General features: G+C 45.3%; 1 protein-coding gene across 1 annotated transcript in view; it reads right to left on the reverse strand.

Annotated features, from left to right (window-relative positions):
* The window catches only part of EZR (ezrin), a 66,795-nt gene extending 50,263 nt beyond the window's left edge, over positions 1 to 16,532 (reverse strand). The window contains exons 1-2 of the mRNA XM_044289527.1: positions 16,455 to 16,532; positions 15,365 to 15,447 (exon numbers count right to left, since the gene is read on the reverse strand). Of these exons, the coding sequence (XP_044145462.1) occupies positions 15,365 to 15,376 (12 nt within the window). The 5' untranslated portion in view covers positions 15,377 to 15,447; positions 16,455 to 16,532. The remainder of the gene's footprint in view (positions 1 to 15,364; positions 15,448 to 16,454) is intronic.
* Positions 16,533 to 17,814: the final 1,282 nt, after the last annotated feature.

Raw genomic sequence — 17,814 nt, forward strand, 5'->3', positions numbered from 1 at the left:
TGTAGGTCTGCACTACTGCCTGGATTCCCACTCCTCAAGTCTCCAGCGATTCTTCCACTAGCGGTGCCCTAGAGTTCCAAGACACCTTTAGGGCAGTGATGTTCCTAGGCCAGGAGCAAAGCATGAAATCTGTATCTGATACTACAGGCTTGGAGTGGGATCTGACACACTGTATACTGTAGGTCTGCACTACTGCCTGGATTCCCACTCCTCAAGTCTCCAGCGATTCTTCCACTAGCGGTGCCCTAGAGTTCCAAGACACCTTTAGGGCAGTGATATTCCTAGGCCAGGAGCAAAGCATGAAATCTGTATCTGATACTACAGGCTTGGAGTGGGATCTGACACACTGTATACTGTAGGTCTGCACTACTGCCTGGATTCCCACTCCTCAAGTCTCCAGCGATTCTTCCACTAGCGGTGCCCTAGAGTTTCAGGGCACCTTTAGGGCAGTGATGTTCCTAGGCCAGGAGCAAAGCATGAAATCTGTATCTGATACTACAGGCTTGGAGTGGGATCTGATACACTGTATACTGTAGGTCTGCACTACTGCCTGGATTCCCACTCCTCAAGTCTCCAGCGATTCTTCCACTAGCGGTGCCCTAGAGTTCCAGGACACCTTTAGGGCAGTGATATTCCTAGGCCAGGAGCAAAGCATGAAATCTGTATCTGATACTACAGGCTTGGAGTGGGATCTGACACACTGTATACTGTAGGTCTGCACTACTGCCTGGATTCCCACTCCTCAAGTCTCCAGCGATTCTTCCACTAGCGGTGCCCTAGAGTTCCAAGACACCTTTAGGGCAGTGATGTTCCTAGGCCAGGAGCAAAGCATGAAATCTGTATCTGATACTACAGGCTTGGAGTGGGATCTGACACACTGTATACTGTAGGTCTGCACTACTGCCTGGATTCCCACTCCTCAAGTCTCCAGCGATTATTCCACTAGCGGTGCCCTAGAGTTCCAAGACACCTTTAGGGCAGTGATGTTCCTAGGCCAGGAGCAAAGCATGAAATCTGTATCTGATACTACAGGCTTGGAGTGGGATCTGACACACTGTATACTGTAGGTCTGCACTACTGCCTGGATTCCCACTCCTCAAGTCTCCAGCGATTCTTCCACTAGCGGTGCCCTAGAGTTCCAAGACACCTTTAGGGCAGTGATGTTCCTAGGCCAGGAGCAAAGCATGAAATCTGTATCTGATACTACAGGCTTGGAGTGGGATCTGATACACTGTATACTGTAGGTCTGCACTACTGCCTGGATTCCCACTCCTCAAGTCTCCAGCGATTCTTCCACTAGCGGTGCCCTAGAGTTCCAAGACACCTTTAGGGCAGTGATGTTCCTAGGCCAGGAGCAAAGCATGAAATCTGTATCTGATACTACAGGCTTGGAGTGGGATCTGACACACTGTATACTGTAGGTCTGCACTACTGCCTGGATTCCCACTCCTCAAGTCTCCAGCGATTCTTCCACTAGCGGTGCCCTAGAGTTCCAAGACACCTTTAGGGCAGTGATGTTCCTAGGCCAGGAGCAAAGCATGAAATCTGTATCTGATACTACAGGCTTGGAGTGGGACCTGACACACTGTATACTGTAGGTCTGCACTACTGCCTGGATTCCCACTCCTCAAGTCTCCAGCGATTCTTCCACTAGCGGTGCCCTAGAGTTCCAGGACACCTTTAGGGCAGTGATGTTCCTAGGCCAGGAGCAAAGCATGAAATCTGTATCTGATACTACAGGCTTGGAGTGGGATCTGACACACTGTATACTGTAGGTCTGCACTACTGCCTGGATTCCCACTCCTCAAGTCTCCAGCGATTCTTCCACTAGCGGTGCCCTAGAGTTCCAAGACACCTTTAGGGCAGTGATGTTACTAGGCCAGGAGCAAAGCATGAAATCTGTATCTGATACTACAGGCTTGGAGTGGGATCTGATACACTGTATACTGTAGGTCTGCACTACTGCCTGGATTCCCACTCCTCAAGTCTCCAGCGATTCTTCCACTAGCGGTGCCCTAGAGTTCCAGGACACCTTTAGGGCAGTGATGTTCCTAGGCCAGGAGCAAAGCATGAAATCTGTATCTGATACTACAGGCTTGGAGTGGGATCTGACACACTGTATACTGTAGGTCTGCACTACTGCCTGGATTCCCACTCCTCAAGTCTCCAGCGATTCTTCCACTAGCGGTGCCCTAGAGTTCCAAGACACCTTTAGGGCAGTGATGTTCCTAGGCCAGGAGCAAAGCATGAAATCTGTATCTGATACTACAGGCTTGGAGTGGGATCTGACACACTGTATACTGTAGGTCTGCACTACTGCCTGGATTCCCACTCCTCAAGTCTCCAGCGATTCTTCCACTAGCGGTGCCCTAGAGTTTCAGGGCACCTTTAGGGCAGTGATGTTCCTAGGCCAGGAGCAAAGCATGAAATCTGTATCTGATACTACAGGCTTGGAGTGGGACCTGACACACTGTATACTGTAGGTCTGCACTACTGCCTGGATTCCCACTCCTCAAGGCTGAGAAATAATAGTCTACATTGGCCGTCAGTGAACATTGCACTCACATTCTTCAGTGACCGGGTTCCTGTGTACCTAGGGTGTGTGATCAATGCAAATAGCTGGGCACATCCCCATCCTCCCACTGAATCATGGACCAAGAATAATCTACAAGTGGAGTCACTTTCATCTTTATCTGCGTCACTTTCCCGTCTATAAGTCAATGAATCAGCCAGTGATTTGCTGCTAAGCAACGCGCTGGTTCTTGGAATCCATTCCGCTACTACAAAGACTGATAAGACAATTATGTCAGGTATTTATGGGCACTCCATGAGGAAACATGGCGCGTCCTAGGATCGGATAATGCAATGACTACTTCTCTGTCTAGCCGCATATGAAGAAACTAATGTAGAGTATCACTGCTTTACTCTAGCTCCACCTTTACTCCACTGAAACCTAGGACATCATGATACCGGTCTGAATCACTGTGATCAGCAAAAAGAAATCTAAAAAAAGGTAGTGATATAATCTTTGGGCACTACCATAAAACCAAATGGACCACAAAGCTCAGCAACCCATTGAGTCTACAGTAATGGGGCCAACAAAGCAATACGTCCCATCCCGCAGAGACCTGTTCTCTGCTGTGAGAATATTACATATAGAAAGTAAGGGATGGCCAGTTTGTAGCAGGTTAGGAGAAGTAACTAAAAGCAGAAGAAAACGGTAAACCCCAAAGATGTATTAGGACTATCTTACACTGTTAGGGCTCATGCACATGAATGTGTGCCGCCAGAGCCGTGCACTGGGGACCAGCAAATTGCATTTAACTTGAATGGGTCCACGATCTGTCCACACTGCCGAAAAGATAGAGCATGTTCTATTTTTTGCTGTGTGGAGACACAGACCACAATGCGTAGTGCTCCCGTGGCCTTCTACTGCATATCTTCTGGATTGTGGACGCATTCAAGCTAATGGGTCCGCATCTGTGATATGGTGCGCGCACAGCCAATGCGGGTACGGCTGGCACACGTTTGTGGACAAGAGCCCTTACACAGTTATTGTTTAATAATTTACATGTGATAATAAATTATATGGAAATATGGGTTGCACTTCTTTGGGTATAACGCTCCTTCTATTGTGGTATTTTAACATTATTTAACAAAAAGTGCGGCCTAGACTTACCCGCAAACAGAGATACTCAAGACATGACTCATCAATGGCCTCATACCCTAGAGGCGGTCTATGCACTCGCTATTGGGCTGAAGATGGTTAAACTTAGGACACTGTAGTCAGTGTTTTGCATTAGACGTGCAAATTTTCCATTATACCTTTTCTGTGTAGGTTCAGTTTTGGCTTACAAATACAGATGCAAAATACTGAAAATATTTAAAAAATGCGCTGTGGAAGTAAACGGATTTTGTTTTTCTCCCTTTCCTACTAACATTAGCAAAATGGAGCAACGTGGAAACAGCCAGAAAGCTACCACACACGTGATGGGAAGGAGATGGGGAGATTTTGTTGCAAGTGTCATTTGACAACAAATGACTGACTTTTTTGCTTTTTCCAACACCCTACACATAAAAAAAGTGGGTGGGGTGTGGGCAGGAGGGGGCATCCCACGGGCAGGACCTCCATGTCCTGTTCCTGGCCGGAATAGATTTCTGTTCCGGCATATGGAGAGCAGAAAATGCAACAATTTTAATACTATGGTCTTTAGGAAATGACCCTCATCGTGTACTAACCATGAGTGGATGGAGCCTGAACCAGCACATAAAGTGGGGATATTTTTTTTTCAAAATTCATCTACTGACAGTGTGTACCCCCATCATTTATGTAACTACCATAAATGTGGAATATAATGCTTGTAAAAAAACATTGGCTCCTTACATCTTATATATTTCTCCAGATAGGCTCCTATAATTAATGGAGTCCTTTATCAAACTGGTGTAAAGTAGAATCGGCTTAGTTGTCCATAGCATGACAGCTCCTTTGGGAAAGCTTTGTCCAATTTTCAGTCTGCAAAAACGGCTATTCTGATCCATAAAATGGACAACAGAACCTGCGGAGAGCTTCACTGATCAGGCCCAATAATAAAATAGATGTGTGACTGGCCCCACTGAACATGGGTACAGGAAAATACCATTGCGTTCATGAGGCCCAATAGTCATTGCTCTAATAAGATGATTCTAGTAGAACAGGACGGGAAACGTGCGCTGTACTGAGACATACAATTTCTTCATTGCATGTACTCCCATCTGCTTGCTGGCACACGTTTGGAGTTATAATATCCTGCATTTACAGACATTTATCAGGCTTTTTCTTATAAGGGCGGTGTCACACAGCTTTTTGAGCCAAAGCCAGAGGTAGATCCAGCAGGAAGGAGACATAAATCCTTCCTTTCTATTTCTCCTTCTCTTCCAACCCGCGTCTGGCCACAAGAAGCTGTGTGACACCGCCCTTACACCGGTTGTACTGATTTGAAATTATTTTTCTATTAACTCTTGTGACTCATATAGTCTTGGATCCCAAGTAGCCCATGACCCCAGCTGCTGATGTTCAATGTTAGGGCTTGTTCACAAGAACGTATGGGTTCCGTTGTCGTATTGCGGACCGCATATGAGGATCTTTAATAAACGAACACCGTTCCGTGTGCATTCCACATCCCGGATGCGGACCCATTCACTTGAATATGTCCGCAAATCCGGAAATGCGGAGAGGTGCGGAACAAAAGCACGGAACCGAAACCCACAGAAGCACTACAGAGTGCTTCTGTGGGGTTTAGTTCCATACTTCCGTTCCGCACAAAGATAGAACGTGTCCAATTTTTTTGCGGAACGGAGGGATGCGAACTGCATGTGTTTCAGAGCGGCTCGCGGCGCAGGCACAGGTAAGGACTTACCTCTGCATCGCCGGATTTGGGAGTGAAGATGGCAGATCGCATGTGTTCGTCAGCGAACACTGCGAACTGGCCATCACTGCTCACGAACGTTCTACCTGCATTGCGGAACGATTTGCGGCCCCAATGCATGGAACGGAACCCATACGTTCGTGTGAACAAGCCCTTATACGTATTTCTGGCCTACTATCTCCACTATACTGGCCCATTTCTCTGCCCTCAGAATCAGGCATTGTCCTCACTACATGTAAACTGTTCTATTATACCCATCACTATCACAGGAACTAGGTAGCCAACGTGACTAGAAATTTCCTGCTGACATCTGACTTTTGGGTTGTTTTCTACTGATGTCTAAGAAAGCTCTCATTGCCTGCCCATAGAAAAAAGGTAAAAACAGGCAAAAACTGTCTGCATCAGAGAATGCATATGAAAACGCTCTTCAGTGTACTGCAGCATCTTCTGGACCACTTAGGGAAGGCATCTTCTATGGCTGTGATTTTCATTGTCAGCATTAATTAGACTTCGAGGTCTTGGACGGTGTCTGGCTGATCAGACACTACAAGACGGTATTAAAACGCCACTCAGAACAGACCAGCCTTTGACTGCAGTCTGTCAGGCCCCTAGTAACCACCCTTAATCCTATTAACAAGATCAAAACATGTAAGTCTTTGTTCCCCATAAGCCGTCTTGCTAGGATGTAGCCTGGAAAACCACACATTAGCAAACCTTTTTTCTACATAAGCTACTTTTTCTTTAGGTTCTTTTTACATGGACCAACGTTTCAGACAATTATTGGGAATAACCCAAATGTTCCGAATAAGCGCCTGACCGTCAGCGGAGGTGAGGGATAAATTTACAGGCAGCAATCCCCTCCACTGTATTTGGACGAGCAATCACTAAAGAGATTATAAACAGAAAATCTGCAATAAAACCGAGATAAATAGAGTGGATTTCAGTTTTTAATTCGGTTTTGGTGCAGATTTCATGCAGATTTTCAGGTTACAAATCTGTATTGTGGCAGGTGCCTTTAGGTGTCAGCTGAAAGACACGATCATCCAATGAACAGGTGATTGCCGGCACTTTTATAGGTGGCCATACACATTAGTCTAAAGTTCCTTAAAATGGCCGATTTCTACCAAAACAAAAGTACGTCGTATGAAATTTAACAACAAACAATCATTTAGCCGACCAATGGCAGACCATTATTGTCTGAAAACACGTTGTCAGGCTTCCAACAGTCAAATGAAAAAAATGCTTTGAAAAAAACTTTCCTAGAAAGATCATTCGCCTGTCGCCCACTTTCAGTGAACATGTACAGCCAGTCGGAACAACTGCAACAGCCATTAGGGACTACAGGGTATATGGCCGTGTTTGTGAAGCAAACGTTTACCAGATAATGGTTTGTTCAACCCTCAACCGACTTCTATCTAATGTGTATGACCACCTTTTACACAGGACAATTATATTGCTACAAATGCCTTATTATCAGTCCATATAGAAGAATCTTTAGGCCAGTTTATGAGGAGCGAGTTGTCTGCAGGACGCACGCTCTGCATGGGAGTATGATTTCCTGGTCAAACTGTGCTCCTGTCCCTGCCCTACATCAGCTGTAATAAATGGTACTGACCGCATTAAAATGATTTATAACGCTGTGTGCCCCTGCCCGACATCAGCTGTAATGAATGGTACTGACCGCATTATAATGATTTATAACGCTGTGTGTCTCTGCCCGACATCAGCTGTAATGAATGGTACTGACCGCATTAAAATGATTTATAACGCTGTGTGCCCCTGCCCGACATCAGCTGTAATGAATGGTACTGACCGCATTATAATGATTTATAACGCTGTGTGTCTCTGCCCGACATCAGCTGTAATGAATGGTACTGACCGCATTAAAATGATTTATAACGCTGTGTGTCCCTGCCCGACATCAGCTGTAATGAATGGTACTGACCGCATTAAAATGATTTATAACGCTGTGTGTCCCTGCCCGACATCAGCTGTAATGAATGGTACTGACCTCATTATAATGATTTATAACGCTGTGTGTCTCTGCCCGACATCAGCTGTAATGAATGGTACTGACCGCATTAAAATGATTTATAACGCTGTGTGTCCCTGCCCGACATCAGCTGTAATGAATGGTACTGACCTCATTATAATGATTTATAACGCTGTGTGTCTCTGCCCGACATCAGCTGTAATGAATGGTACTGACCGCATTAAAATGATTTATAACGCTGTGTGTCTCTGCCCGACATCAGCTGTAATAAATGGTACTGACCGCATTAAAATGATTTATAACGCTGTGTGTCCCTGCCCGACATCAGCTGTAATGAATGGTACTGACCGCATTAAAATGATTTATAACGCTGTGTGTCCCTGCCCGACATCAGCTGTAATGAATGGTACTGACCGCATTATAATGATTTATAACGCTGTGTGTCTCTGACCGATACATCAGCTGTAATAAATGGTACTAACCACATTATAATGATTGATAACGCTGTGTGTCCCTGCCCGACATCAGCTGTAATGAATGGTACTGACCGCATTATAATGATTTATAACGCTGTGTGTCTCTGACCGATACATCAGCTGTAATAAATGGTACTAACCACATTATAATGATTGATAACGCTGTGTGTCCCTGCCCGACATCAGCTGTAATGAATGGTACTGACCGCATTATAATGATTTATAACGCTGTGTGTCCCTGCCCTACATCAGCTGTAATGAATGGTACTGACCGCATTAAAATGATTTATAACGCTGTGTGTCCCTGCCCGACATCAGCTGTAATAAATGGTACTGACCGCATTAAAATGATTTATAACGCTGTGTGTCCCTGCCCGACATCAGCTGTAATGAATGGTACTGACCGCATTAAAATGATTTATAACGCTGTGTGTCCCTGCCCGACATCAGCTGTAATGAATGGTACTGACCGCATTATAATGATTTATAACGCTGTGTGTCTCTGACCGATACATCAGCTGTAATAAATGGTACTAACCACATTATAATGATTGATAACGCTGTGTGTCCCTGCCCGACATCAGCTGTAATGAATGGTACTGACCGCATTATAATGATTTATAACGCTGTGTGTCCCTGCCCTACATCAGCTGTAATGAATGGTACTGACCGCATTAAAATGATTTATAACGCTGTGTGTCCCTGCCCGACATCAGCTGTAATTAATGGTACTGACCGCATTATAATGATTTATAACGCTGTGTGTCTCTGACCGATACATCAGCTGTAATAAATGGTACTAACCGCATTATAATGATTTATAACGCTGTGTGTCTCTGACCGACATCAGCTGTAATACATGGTACTGACCGCATTATAATGATTTATAACGCTGTGTGTCTCTGACCGACATCAGCTGTAATAAATGGTACTGACCGCATTATAATGATTTATAACGCTGTGTGTCCCTGCCCGACATCAGCTGTAATGAATGGTACTGACCTCATTATAATGATTTATAACGCTGTGTGTCTCTGCCCGACATCAGCTGTAATGAATGGTACTGACCGCATTATAATGATTTATAACGCTGTGTGTCTCTGACTGACATCAGCTGTAATAAATGGTACTGAAGGCATTATAATGATTTATAACGCTGTGTGTCTCTGACTGACATCAGCTGTAATAAATGGTACTGACCGCATTATAATGATTTATAACGCTGCGTGTCTCTGACCGACATCAGCTGTAATAAATGGTACTAACCACATTATAATGATTGATAACGCTGTGTGTCCCTGCCCGACATCAGCTGTAATGAATGGTACTGACCGCATTATAATGATTTATAACGCTGTGTGTCCCTGCCCTACATCAGCTGTAATGAATGGTACTGACCGCATTAAAATGATTTATAACGCTGTGTGTCCCTGCCCGACATCAGCTGTAATAAATGGTACTGACCGCATTAAAATGATTTATAACGCTGTGTGTCCCTGCCCGACATCAGCTGTAATGAATGGTACTGACCGCATTAAAATGATTTATAACGCTGTGTGTCCCTGCCCGACATCAGCTGTAATGAATGGTACTGACCGCATTATAATGATTTATAACGCTGTGTGTCTCTGACCGATACATCAGCTGTAATAAATGGTACTAACCACATTATAATGATTGATAACGCTGTGTGTCCCTGCCCGACATCAGCTGTAATGAATGGTACTGACCGCATTATAATGATTTATAACGCTGTGTGTCCCTGCCCTACATCAGCTGTAATGAATGGTACTGACCGCATTAAAATGATTTATAACGCTGTGTGTCCCTGCCCGACATCAGCTGTAATTAATGGTACTGACCGCATTATAATGATTTATAACGCTGTGTGTCTCTGACCGATACATCAGCTGTAATAAATGGTACTAACCGCATTATAATGATTTATAACGCTGAGTGTCTCTGACCGACATCAGCTGTAATACATGGTACTGACCGCATTATAATGATTTATAACGCTGTGTGTCTCTGACCGACATCAGCTGTAATAAATGGTACTGACCGCATTATAATGATTTATAACGCTGTGTGTCCCTGCCCGACATCAGCTGTAATGAATGGTACTGACCTCATTATAATGATTTATAACGCTGTGTGTCTCTGCCCGACATCAGCTGTAATGAATGGTACTGACCGCATTATAATGATTTATAACACTGTGTGTCTCTGACTGACATCAGCTGTAATAAATGGTACTGAAGGCATTATAATGATTTATAACGCTGTGTGTCTCTGACTGACATCAGCTGTAATAAATGGTACTGACCGCATTATAATGATTTATAACGCTGCGTGTCTCTGCCCAACATCAGCTGCAATGAATGGTACTGACTAGGGTTGCAGCTATTGACTATTTTTGTAATTAACTAATTAAAAGAACAATTTTCTTTATAAAAACTTATCAGCCCCCCCCCCCCCCGTGCCATCAGCTGCCCCCCCCATGACATCAGGCTCCCCCCTAGTGCCATCAGCTGTCCCCCAATGCCACCAGCTTGCCTCCCAGTGCCATCAGCTTGCCCCCCAGCGCCACCATCTCCCCCTCCTAGCCATGTCCCCAGCGCCAGTGAAATAAAATACTTACCTCTCCTGTAGGGGCGCTGCTGCACTGTCGTCCTGATGTCACACAGCGTCAGGTTATAGTGCACGTATGCATGCACTATGTCTTGATGATGTGTCAGGAGGAAAGTGCAGAGCGGTGTGGGCCAGTGGGTGACCACGGAGCGGTGAGTAATAGCAAGCGTTTCACTCCCGCTCCATGGTCACATAACACAAACTTATCTTCGATGCCAAAAATTAGCATCGAGGAGTTTTTTGCGTCGAATTACTTGATTCAATCAAGTAATCATTTCAGCCCTAGTAGTACCGACCACATTATAATGATTTACAATCCTGTGTGTCCCTGTCCACATCAGCTGTAATGAATGCATTATGTAAGTACAATTCATTGCAGCTGATGTCGGTCAGAGACACACAGCGTTATAAATCATTATAATGGGGTCAGTACTATTCATTACAGCTGATGTCGGTCAGAGACACACAGCGTTATAAATCATTATAATGCGGTCAGTACTATTCATTACAGCTGATGTCGGTCAGAGACACACAGCGTTATAAATCATTATAATGCGGTCAGTACTATTCATTACAGCTGATGTCGGTCAGAGACACACAGCGTTATAAATCATTATAATGCAGTCAGTACTATTCATTACAGCTGATGTCGGGCATGAGCTCCTCCTCTGAAACTGGCCTTAAGCTACAGTTACACAGCGCAATGTTTGGGCTGATTATCTGCAACAAGCATTCCAACGCTCATTCCCCATATTTGGCCCGTGCAAAGGTGCAGCATATAACCCAATTAATGAGCGAAACGCACGTTCATTGGGTGAAATGATCTGAGGTGCGGACATCTCAGTTATCGTTCCTGGGCAGCAGATTATGCTGTCTAAACAGGAAGCTGCTGCCCATGAGCAATGATTCTGTATGGGGACATGCGATAGCAGCAGCCATCACTCGTCCTTATACTGTTTCTTCCCGCCAATCAGCTGCTCCTCGCAGCGTGTAGGCAGCTTTAGGTTTCACAACTACTTACATTTCCGTATGGGTTTATCCACACAGTGCGGGTGTGCCACTTTTTGTGCTACATGTCTGAAAACTGCAACAACGGCAGTACCACAGCTGGCACAGAACCAGTAGCAATTCATGCAGCAAAGCCTACAGCATAACTGTACCATACGATTACATCCAGGGGCTACTTCTCTGGGATAGTACATAACAAGACATCCGAGCTTAGAAAAGCGTCAAATGATATATGGAATGGTTTAGAAGTGAATTAACACATTCATTACAAGTGATCCTGGAACACAGGACATCCTCTGCGTCTGGAGGAAAGAAGGTTTGTACACAAACATGGAAGAGGATTCTTTACGGTAAGAGCAGTGAGACTATGGAACTCTCTGCCTGAGGTGGTGGTGATGGTGAGTACAATAAAGGAGTTCAAGAGGGGCCTGGATGTATTTCTGGAGTGGAATAATATTACAGGCTATAGCTACTAGAAAGGGGTCGTTGATCCAGGGAGTTATTCTGATTGCCTGATTGGAGTCGGGAAGGAATTTTTATTCCCCTAAAGTGAGGTAACAATTCTGTTCCCATAGCTCTGTGTTGCATCGATCCTCTATTACATTTCCTAGAAATGTATGATTTACTTGACAACTGGGTGTTACCAGATGGGGGTGTCCAATCAGTGAGAACAATACCAGACAGTGCAAGAACACACACCTTTGACAAGGGGAATGGTACAGCACAACATAGAGTTCTAAGAAAAGATACTTCAGAATTGCTCTTACTACTATGGAGAATGCAAGTAGTTACTAAACTAGACATATCAGTGGGCAATGTATTACAGAAATCCTTACTGAAATGCTGCAGATTAGACCCTCTGCACTGCGCATGTGTCAGTACTGCCATTGTGATCTACGATTACAGAGAAATGAGTAGGGTACATACACTGCTCAGCCATTTCACCTCTCTGTGGTTTTCATGTCATGGTGGATGGGTAGATATCACTGTACAGTATCAAAGCCATACCACAGCACATACGGAGGCAGAGCCCTCCAGACAATGGGCCACTTGGCACGCCGCCCCAGTACTAGAACATGACTTTCTATTGCTAGGTCTTGTGACTATATGTAATTGCTGGACTATGCCATTGTCTCCAACTAATTCCTCCCTGGTCAGCATGCGATCGTAACTCTTATTGTGATGACAGCGGCATTGTGTGAGCTTGCTAACCCCGATAACATTCAGGCTACCAGATCAAGCTATTGTTGAGGAAATGAGTTATATGTCAGCGCTCATTGTCTGGGGTGATGTCCTCTATGAGCACATACAAAGGGGATTAAATGGTAAAAACTAAACCATGTTGGAGTGGATGAAAATAACTAAAGTGGTCTCAAGGCTATCGGGTTTCCTTATTCCTGATCCACAGGATAGGTATCTGATGGGTGGGGGTCCTACCGCTCCCCCCACCATCACAAGTATTGGACTACAGTGTTGCCCACCCTTCCTGTAAGCCTGCATAATGCGTGCCATTCTTTATACGAATGCTGGAGATGGCAGAGAACCGTGCCATCTCCAGCAGTCCTATGACATGTTGGCGCGACAGTGCATATGCTTGATGGCCTCTGCATTCATATGGGAGGACACAGGACCCCCGTTCTCAAGATTGGTGGGGGTCTCAGCGGTCTAACTCGCACCAATGAGGCACGTATCGCCTATCCAGATTTAAATCTGGGAACAAACCCCAGCTTTGTGACAGTTTTCTAGAATTCCTTCCTTCATATTTCTTATCCCCACTTCTGCCTTTGGCCGTGTGTGACACCACCCATATACTTTAGATAAAACTCGGTCCAGCATGTGTGGGGGTCAACTGGAAGTAGAGCCATGCCTTTTTCTGCTGCCCACAAATATAATGCATAATGGTGTGCGACAAGACAAAGATAACAAGACACAAGGTAACAACGTAACACCAGCATTACAGTACTAAATAGAGGACTTGGAGGGGTACAACAGTAGAGAGAACAGCCCTCTATAGACGTCAGATTTAGTAACTAGACGGGCTCGTCTGTACAGGAAACAGCGACACTACAGAATGAGGAAACGGAGGTGGCATCTGAGCCCAGCTCCGCCAATCGCAAGTCACTGTCACCTCCCCATTCAGATCCACTGATTGATTACACAAGCTTCCAATTGCTTTAATCTTTCCAATTTGTTACCTAGAAACCATGGCTTGAGGCATGAAACCAAGCACTGTGTCCTGTCCAGAACAGGGGTGGATCATAGGAACCAGGGGAGGGTGCTTTAATATTATGTGTTTTTCTTGGTTACAGTTACACCTTATTTTGTGCAACAGAGATTCATCATACTCAAATTAAGGCCTCATGCACTCGAACGTTGTTTGTTTCCGTGTTCGTTCAGTTTTTTTTTGCGGATAGGATGCGGACCCTTTCACACGGTATTGTCTGCATCCGTATGTCCATTCCGTAGCCCAGCAAAAAAAAAGCCTAAGGGCTCATGCACACGACCGTATGTATTTTGAGGTCCGCAAAAAACAGATCTGCAAAAAATATGGATGACATCTGTGGGCACTCCGTATTTTGCAGAACAGAACAGCTGGCACTTCATAGAATAATACCATCCTTGTCCGTAATGCGGACAATAATAGGACATGTTCTATTTTTTTGCGGAACGGAAATATGGAAACGGAATGCACACGGCGTAACTTTTTGCGACCCCATTGAAGTGAATGGTTCCGCATACGGTCCGGAAAAATAAATAAAATAAATGGACACGGAAATAAAATATGTTCGTGTGCATGAGCCCTAAGAAGAATAATCAGGAGGTAAAAGATACCGTAAATGTTATGTTGGTTAATGCAAAAGTGCCATAATGTGGTAGGGGAGTCACAAAGCAATCCTGCTTTGGTAATGTCCTCTGTGTAGCCGTACCTCAACACAGACACGATACAGCCAAATATTCTTAGTACATCACAGGCAACCAATATCTTGTATTTTAAGGAAATCAACTATGTTTTTTAAAGGATAGTTTTGAAAGGAGAGCATTTTAAAGCACTGCTACTGGGGACATTCACTTTCAGTTGCCATCCCCCATAGTGTAGACCAGGAAAGCCCAACCTGCGGCCCTCCAGCTGTTGCAAAACTACAACTCCCAGCATGCCTGGACAGCTTACAACTATCAGCCTACACCAGGGCATGATGGGATATGTAGTTTTGCAACATCTGGAGGGCCGCAGGTTGAGCATGCCCGGTGTAGACTGTATACTTCCTGGCCTCCCCCGAAGTCCACATGCAGAAATATTTCTAGTTTTCTGCAGCCACCGTAAATCGCTAATACAGCTACTGGTGTATCAGTTCCGCGGTCCACAATCCATGGAACAGCAAAATACTGATGTGGTTCGGGTGTATTCTGCATTTTTTTTCTGTGAACCAATTGACTGGGTCCTTGGTCTGCATTTTGCAGACCTATCCTATCTTTTTGCAGATTTGTAATAATCCAGGTGTTTTCCGCATCCATATTTTAATTCAGCAAAAGAATATAACAACGATTCCGCAAAAAAAATGGATGCAACACAGACAATATCCATATTTTGCGGATCTCAAAATACATACAATCGCGTGCATAATGCCTCCAGTTATGAAGGTGGAGGACCTCTTTGGTGGAGGACCTCTTTAAGTACGCATAAAGTTCCAATAAAGTAAATGGATTTGTCGCCAGCAACAGTTACACCCATGTAGTTAATATAATGGCCCTGAGCTCTTCATCTATCGATAGGTTGTTAGATCTTATTATATCTGAGCATATGATATTACAAAAACACTGAGAAGTCATTAGGTGACATCATGCAGACTTACCGGTTTTGGCATGGTTGGTTCTTTCTCAAAAGTCTTTCACCAGAATGAAAAAAAATATTCCAAGATCAATATTTCACTGCGTCCTGAAAAAAAAAAAAAGGGACTAAAATTACGACAGAAAATGTAAGCGACTATTCCAAGACCATGATGACGCTGTGTCCCTGCCATACAGGATGCAGGGATTATTATAGGAAGCCGCTCATTTAAGGTCTATGAATCAGAACAAGTCAGTAAGACGGAGCAGCGGCAGAAAGCCCAACTACAACCTGGGAAAGGTCATTTCCACCACACCCAGCAGGCGGATCAGATCCAGTGCCTCGGCGTTCACATTCGCCAACCACTGCTCATCTACAAGATATATATATGGCAAGTCCTGCTACCTGCCCAGGTTGGTGCCATCATAATTTACAAGAACATCCACCCTTATAGGAACCAAAAGACCTCCACCCAAAGTCCTGGGGCAAAACTATGGGGAAGCAAGTGAATAACTGGTGCCCCATTCCTATTACCAGTCATGGAAAGGGGGTGCAGTTCCATTTTGGGGGTGATGTGCTATTAGCCAGCATGAGGAGAATCTTTACAGCCTCTGCTCTATGATTTCCCCTATATTAATAGCACAAACAAATCCAGTTGCAACAAAATCGCACTTTTCTTCTCAGTGCCACAAGGTGTATCCATGTGCCGGTACTTACCTCGCTGACTGACCGGCCTGTCACACAAATAACGTGGCGACTAGGTGAATGACCCTCATTTTAGGCAGGGTTCACGGCGAGGCAGCGCTGTGTGTAATGGAGGCTCCGTGCCTCAGCAGCCCCACCTCTACCTGTCTCACTGGCAACTTGTCCTGCCACTTTCCCCAACTTTGGAGTGTCGGAGGCCTGCCATGCCCCGTGCACACGGTGGGTATGTAGTCAGGGTGCCAGGCGCTGCTGCAGCATACACGGCACCATGTCCACCTGTTAGTCCCAGCGAGGAAATCACATCCAAGTGCAGCTCCCTCACACAGCTGGGAGTTGTAGTACATGAGAAGACTAAACCCGGCTACCACCTGCTGTCACCAGCGGGGGAATATCGTGATACAGGCACTTACCCTTCTGCCAGCCACTGCCCGAGGTGCCCTGCTCTCCCCGGGTGCTCCTTTACTGCAATATGGCTGCTGACTGGCAAACTTAGTGCTGCATGTCCCTCCCTCTACCCTCCCTCAGCAGCGACCTGGTGTCACTCTACCTGCCTCGCCCTCTAGTCCCACACGTCACCACAGGGAGAAGCCATAGCAAAGCCAGCAATAGATTGTCATAGGATGGTACTGACCAGTATGGAAAGTTATTTGTGGGCAGTGCCACATAGGCAGACTGGTTCCAGAATACAGACTCACCTGTTACACACTGCACTATTCTGCTGTCAAGAACTGCACCTTCCCCCAGAATCTCCATATGTATTTCACACGTGCCAGTGTCCTCACATGTCCATATACTGCCTCCAGCCACCAGAATATTGCCCGCCACAGTGACCCCCTGAAGAAGTGGTCCCAAGACAGCTACAATTGGCAGTGTACCCCCAGATCTATGCACTTGAAGGATAAACTAGCAGACATGTACTTGGGCATGAGAGAAGATATTCCAGAACATTAGTTTAGACTTGGGAACACGTCTTTAGGCTGCATTCACATTCAGGGGCGGCTTGTGGCCATAGACCTGGTGGGCCGATGCCCAGGGGGCCGCCGGAGCCCTCCTCACATCCGGCCAGTGAAGGTTTTTGGGGATGAATCTTGTGCTGCTGACAGTATTTTGTGATGGACTGTGGTATTTGGCTCTGTTGAGGTGGTATAACATGCCACAATATGGTATTGCTGGCCCTCCCTTCCATCAATTTGGACCTGACTACAAAACCGGGGCCACCTTTAGTATTTTTTCCAGGGCCACTTAAAGTTCCCAGTCCGCCCCTGTTTACAGTCCATGAAATGTGATGGATCATGTGACGGACCATGTGATGAGCGCAGTGATGTCACCACAGGTCCTTTTCCTGTGCACAGCAAAGAAGATGACAGAAGAGATGCCGGCTGCGCGATCAAGTGGATTAAGGTGAGTTTAATTTTTATTTTTATTTTTTTTAACCCCTCCAGCCCTATTGTACTATGCATTCTGTATTCAGAATGCTATTATTTTCCCTTATAATCATGTTATAAGGGAAAATAATAATGATTGGGTCCCCATCCCGATCGTCTCCTAGCAACCGTGCGTGAAAATCGCACCGCATCCGCACTTGCTTGCAGATGCTTGCGATTTTCATGCAGCCCCATTTATTTCTATGGGGCCTGCGTTGCGTGAAAAACGCACAAAGAGGAGCATGCTGCGATTTTCACGCAACACACAAGTGATGCGTGAAAATCACCTGCTTTTCTGCACAGCCTCATAGAAATTATTAGGACCGGATTCAGTGCGGGTGCAATG

This window comes from Bufo gargarizans, chromosome 4, assembly GCF_014858855.1.
Source record: "Bufo gargarizans isolate SCDJY-AF-19 chromosome 4, ASM1485885v1, whole genome shotgun sequence".
NCBI lineage: Eukaryota > Metazoa > Chordata > Amphibia > Anura > Bufonidae > Bufo > Bufo gargarizans.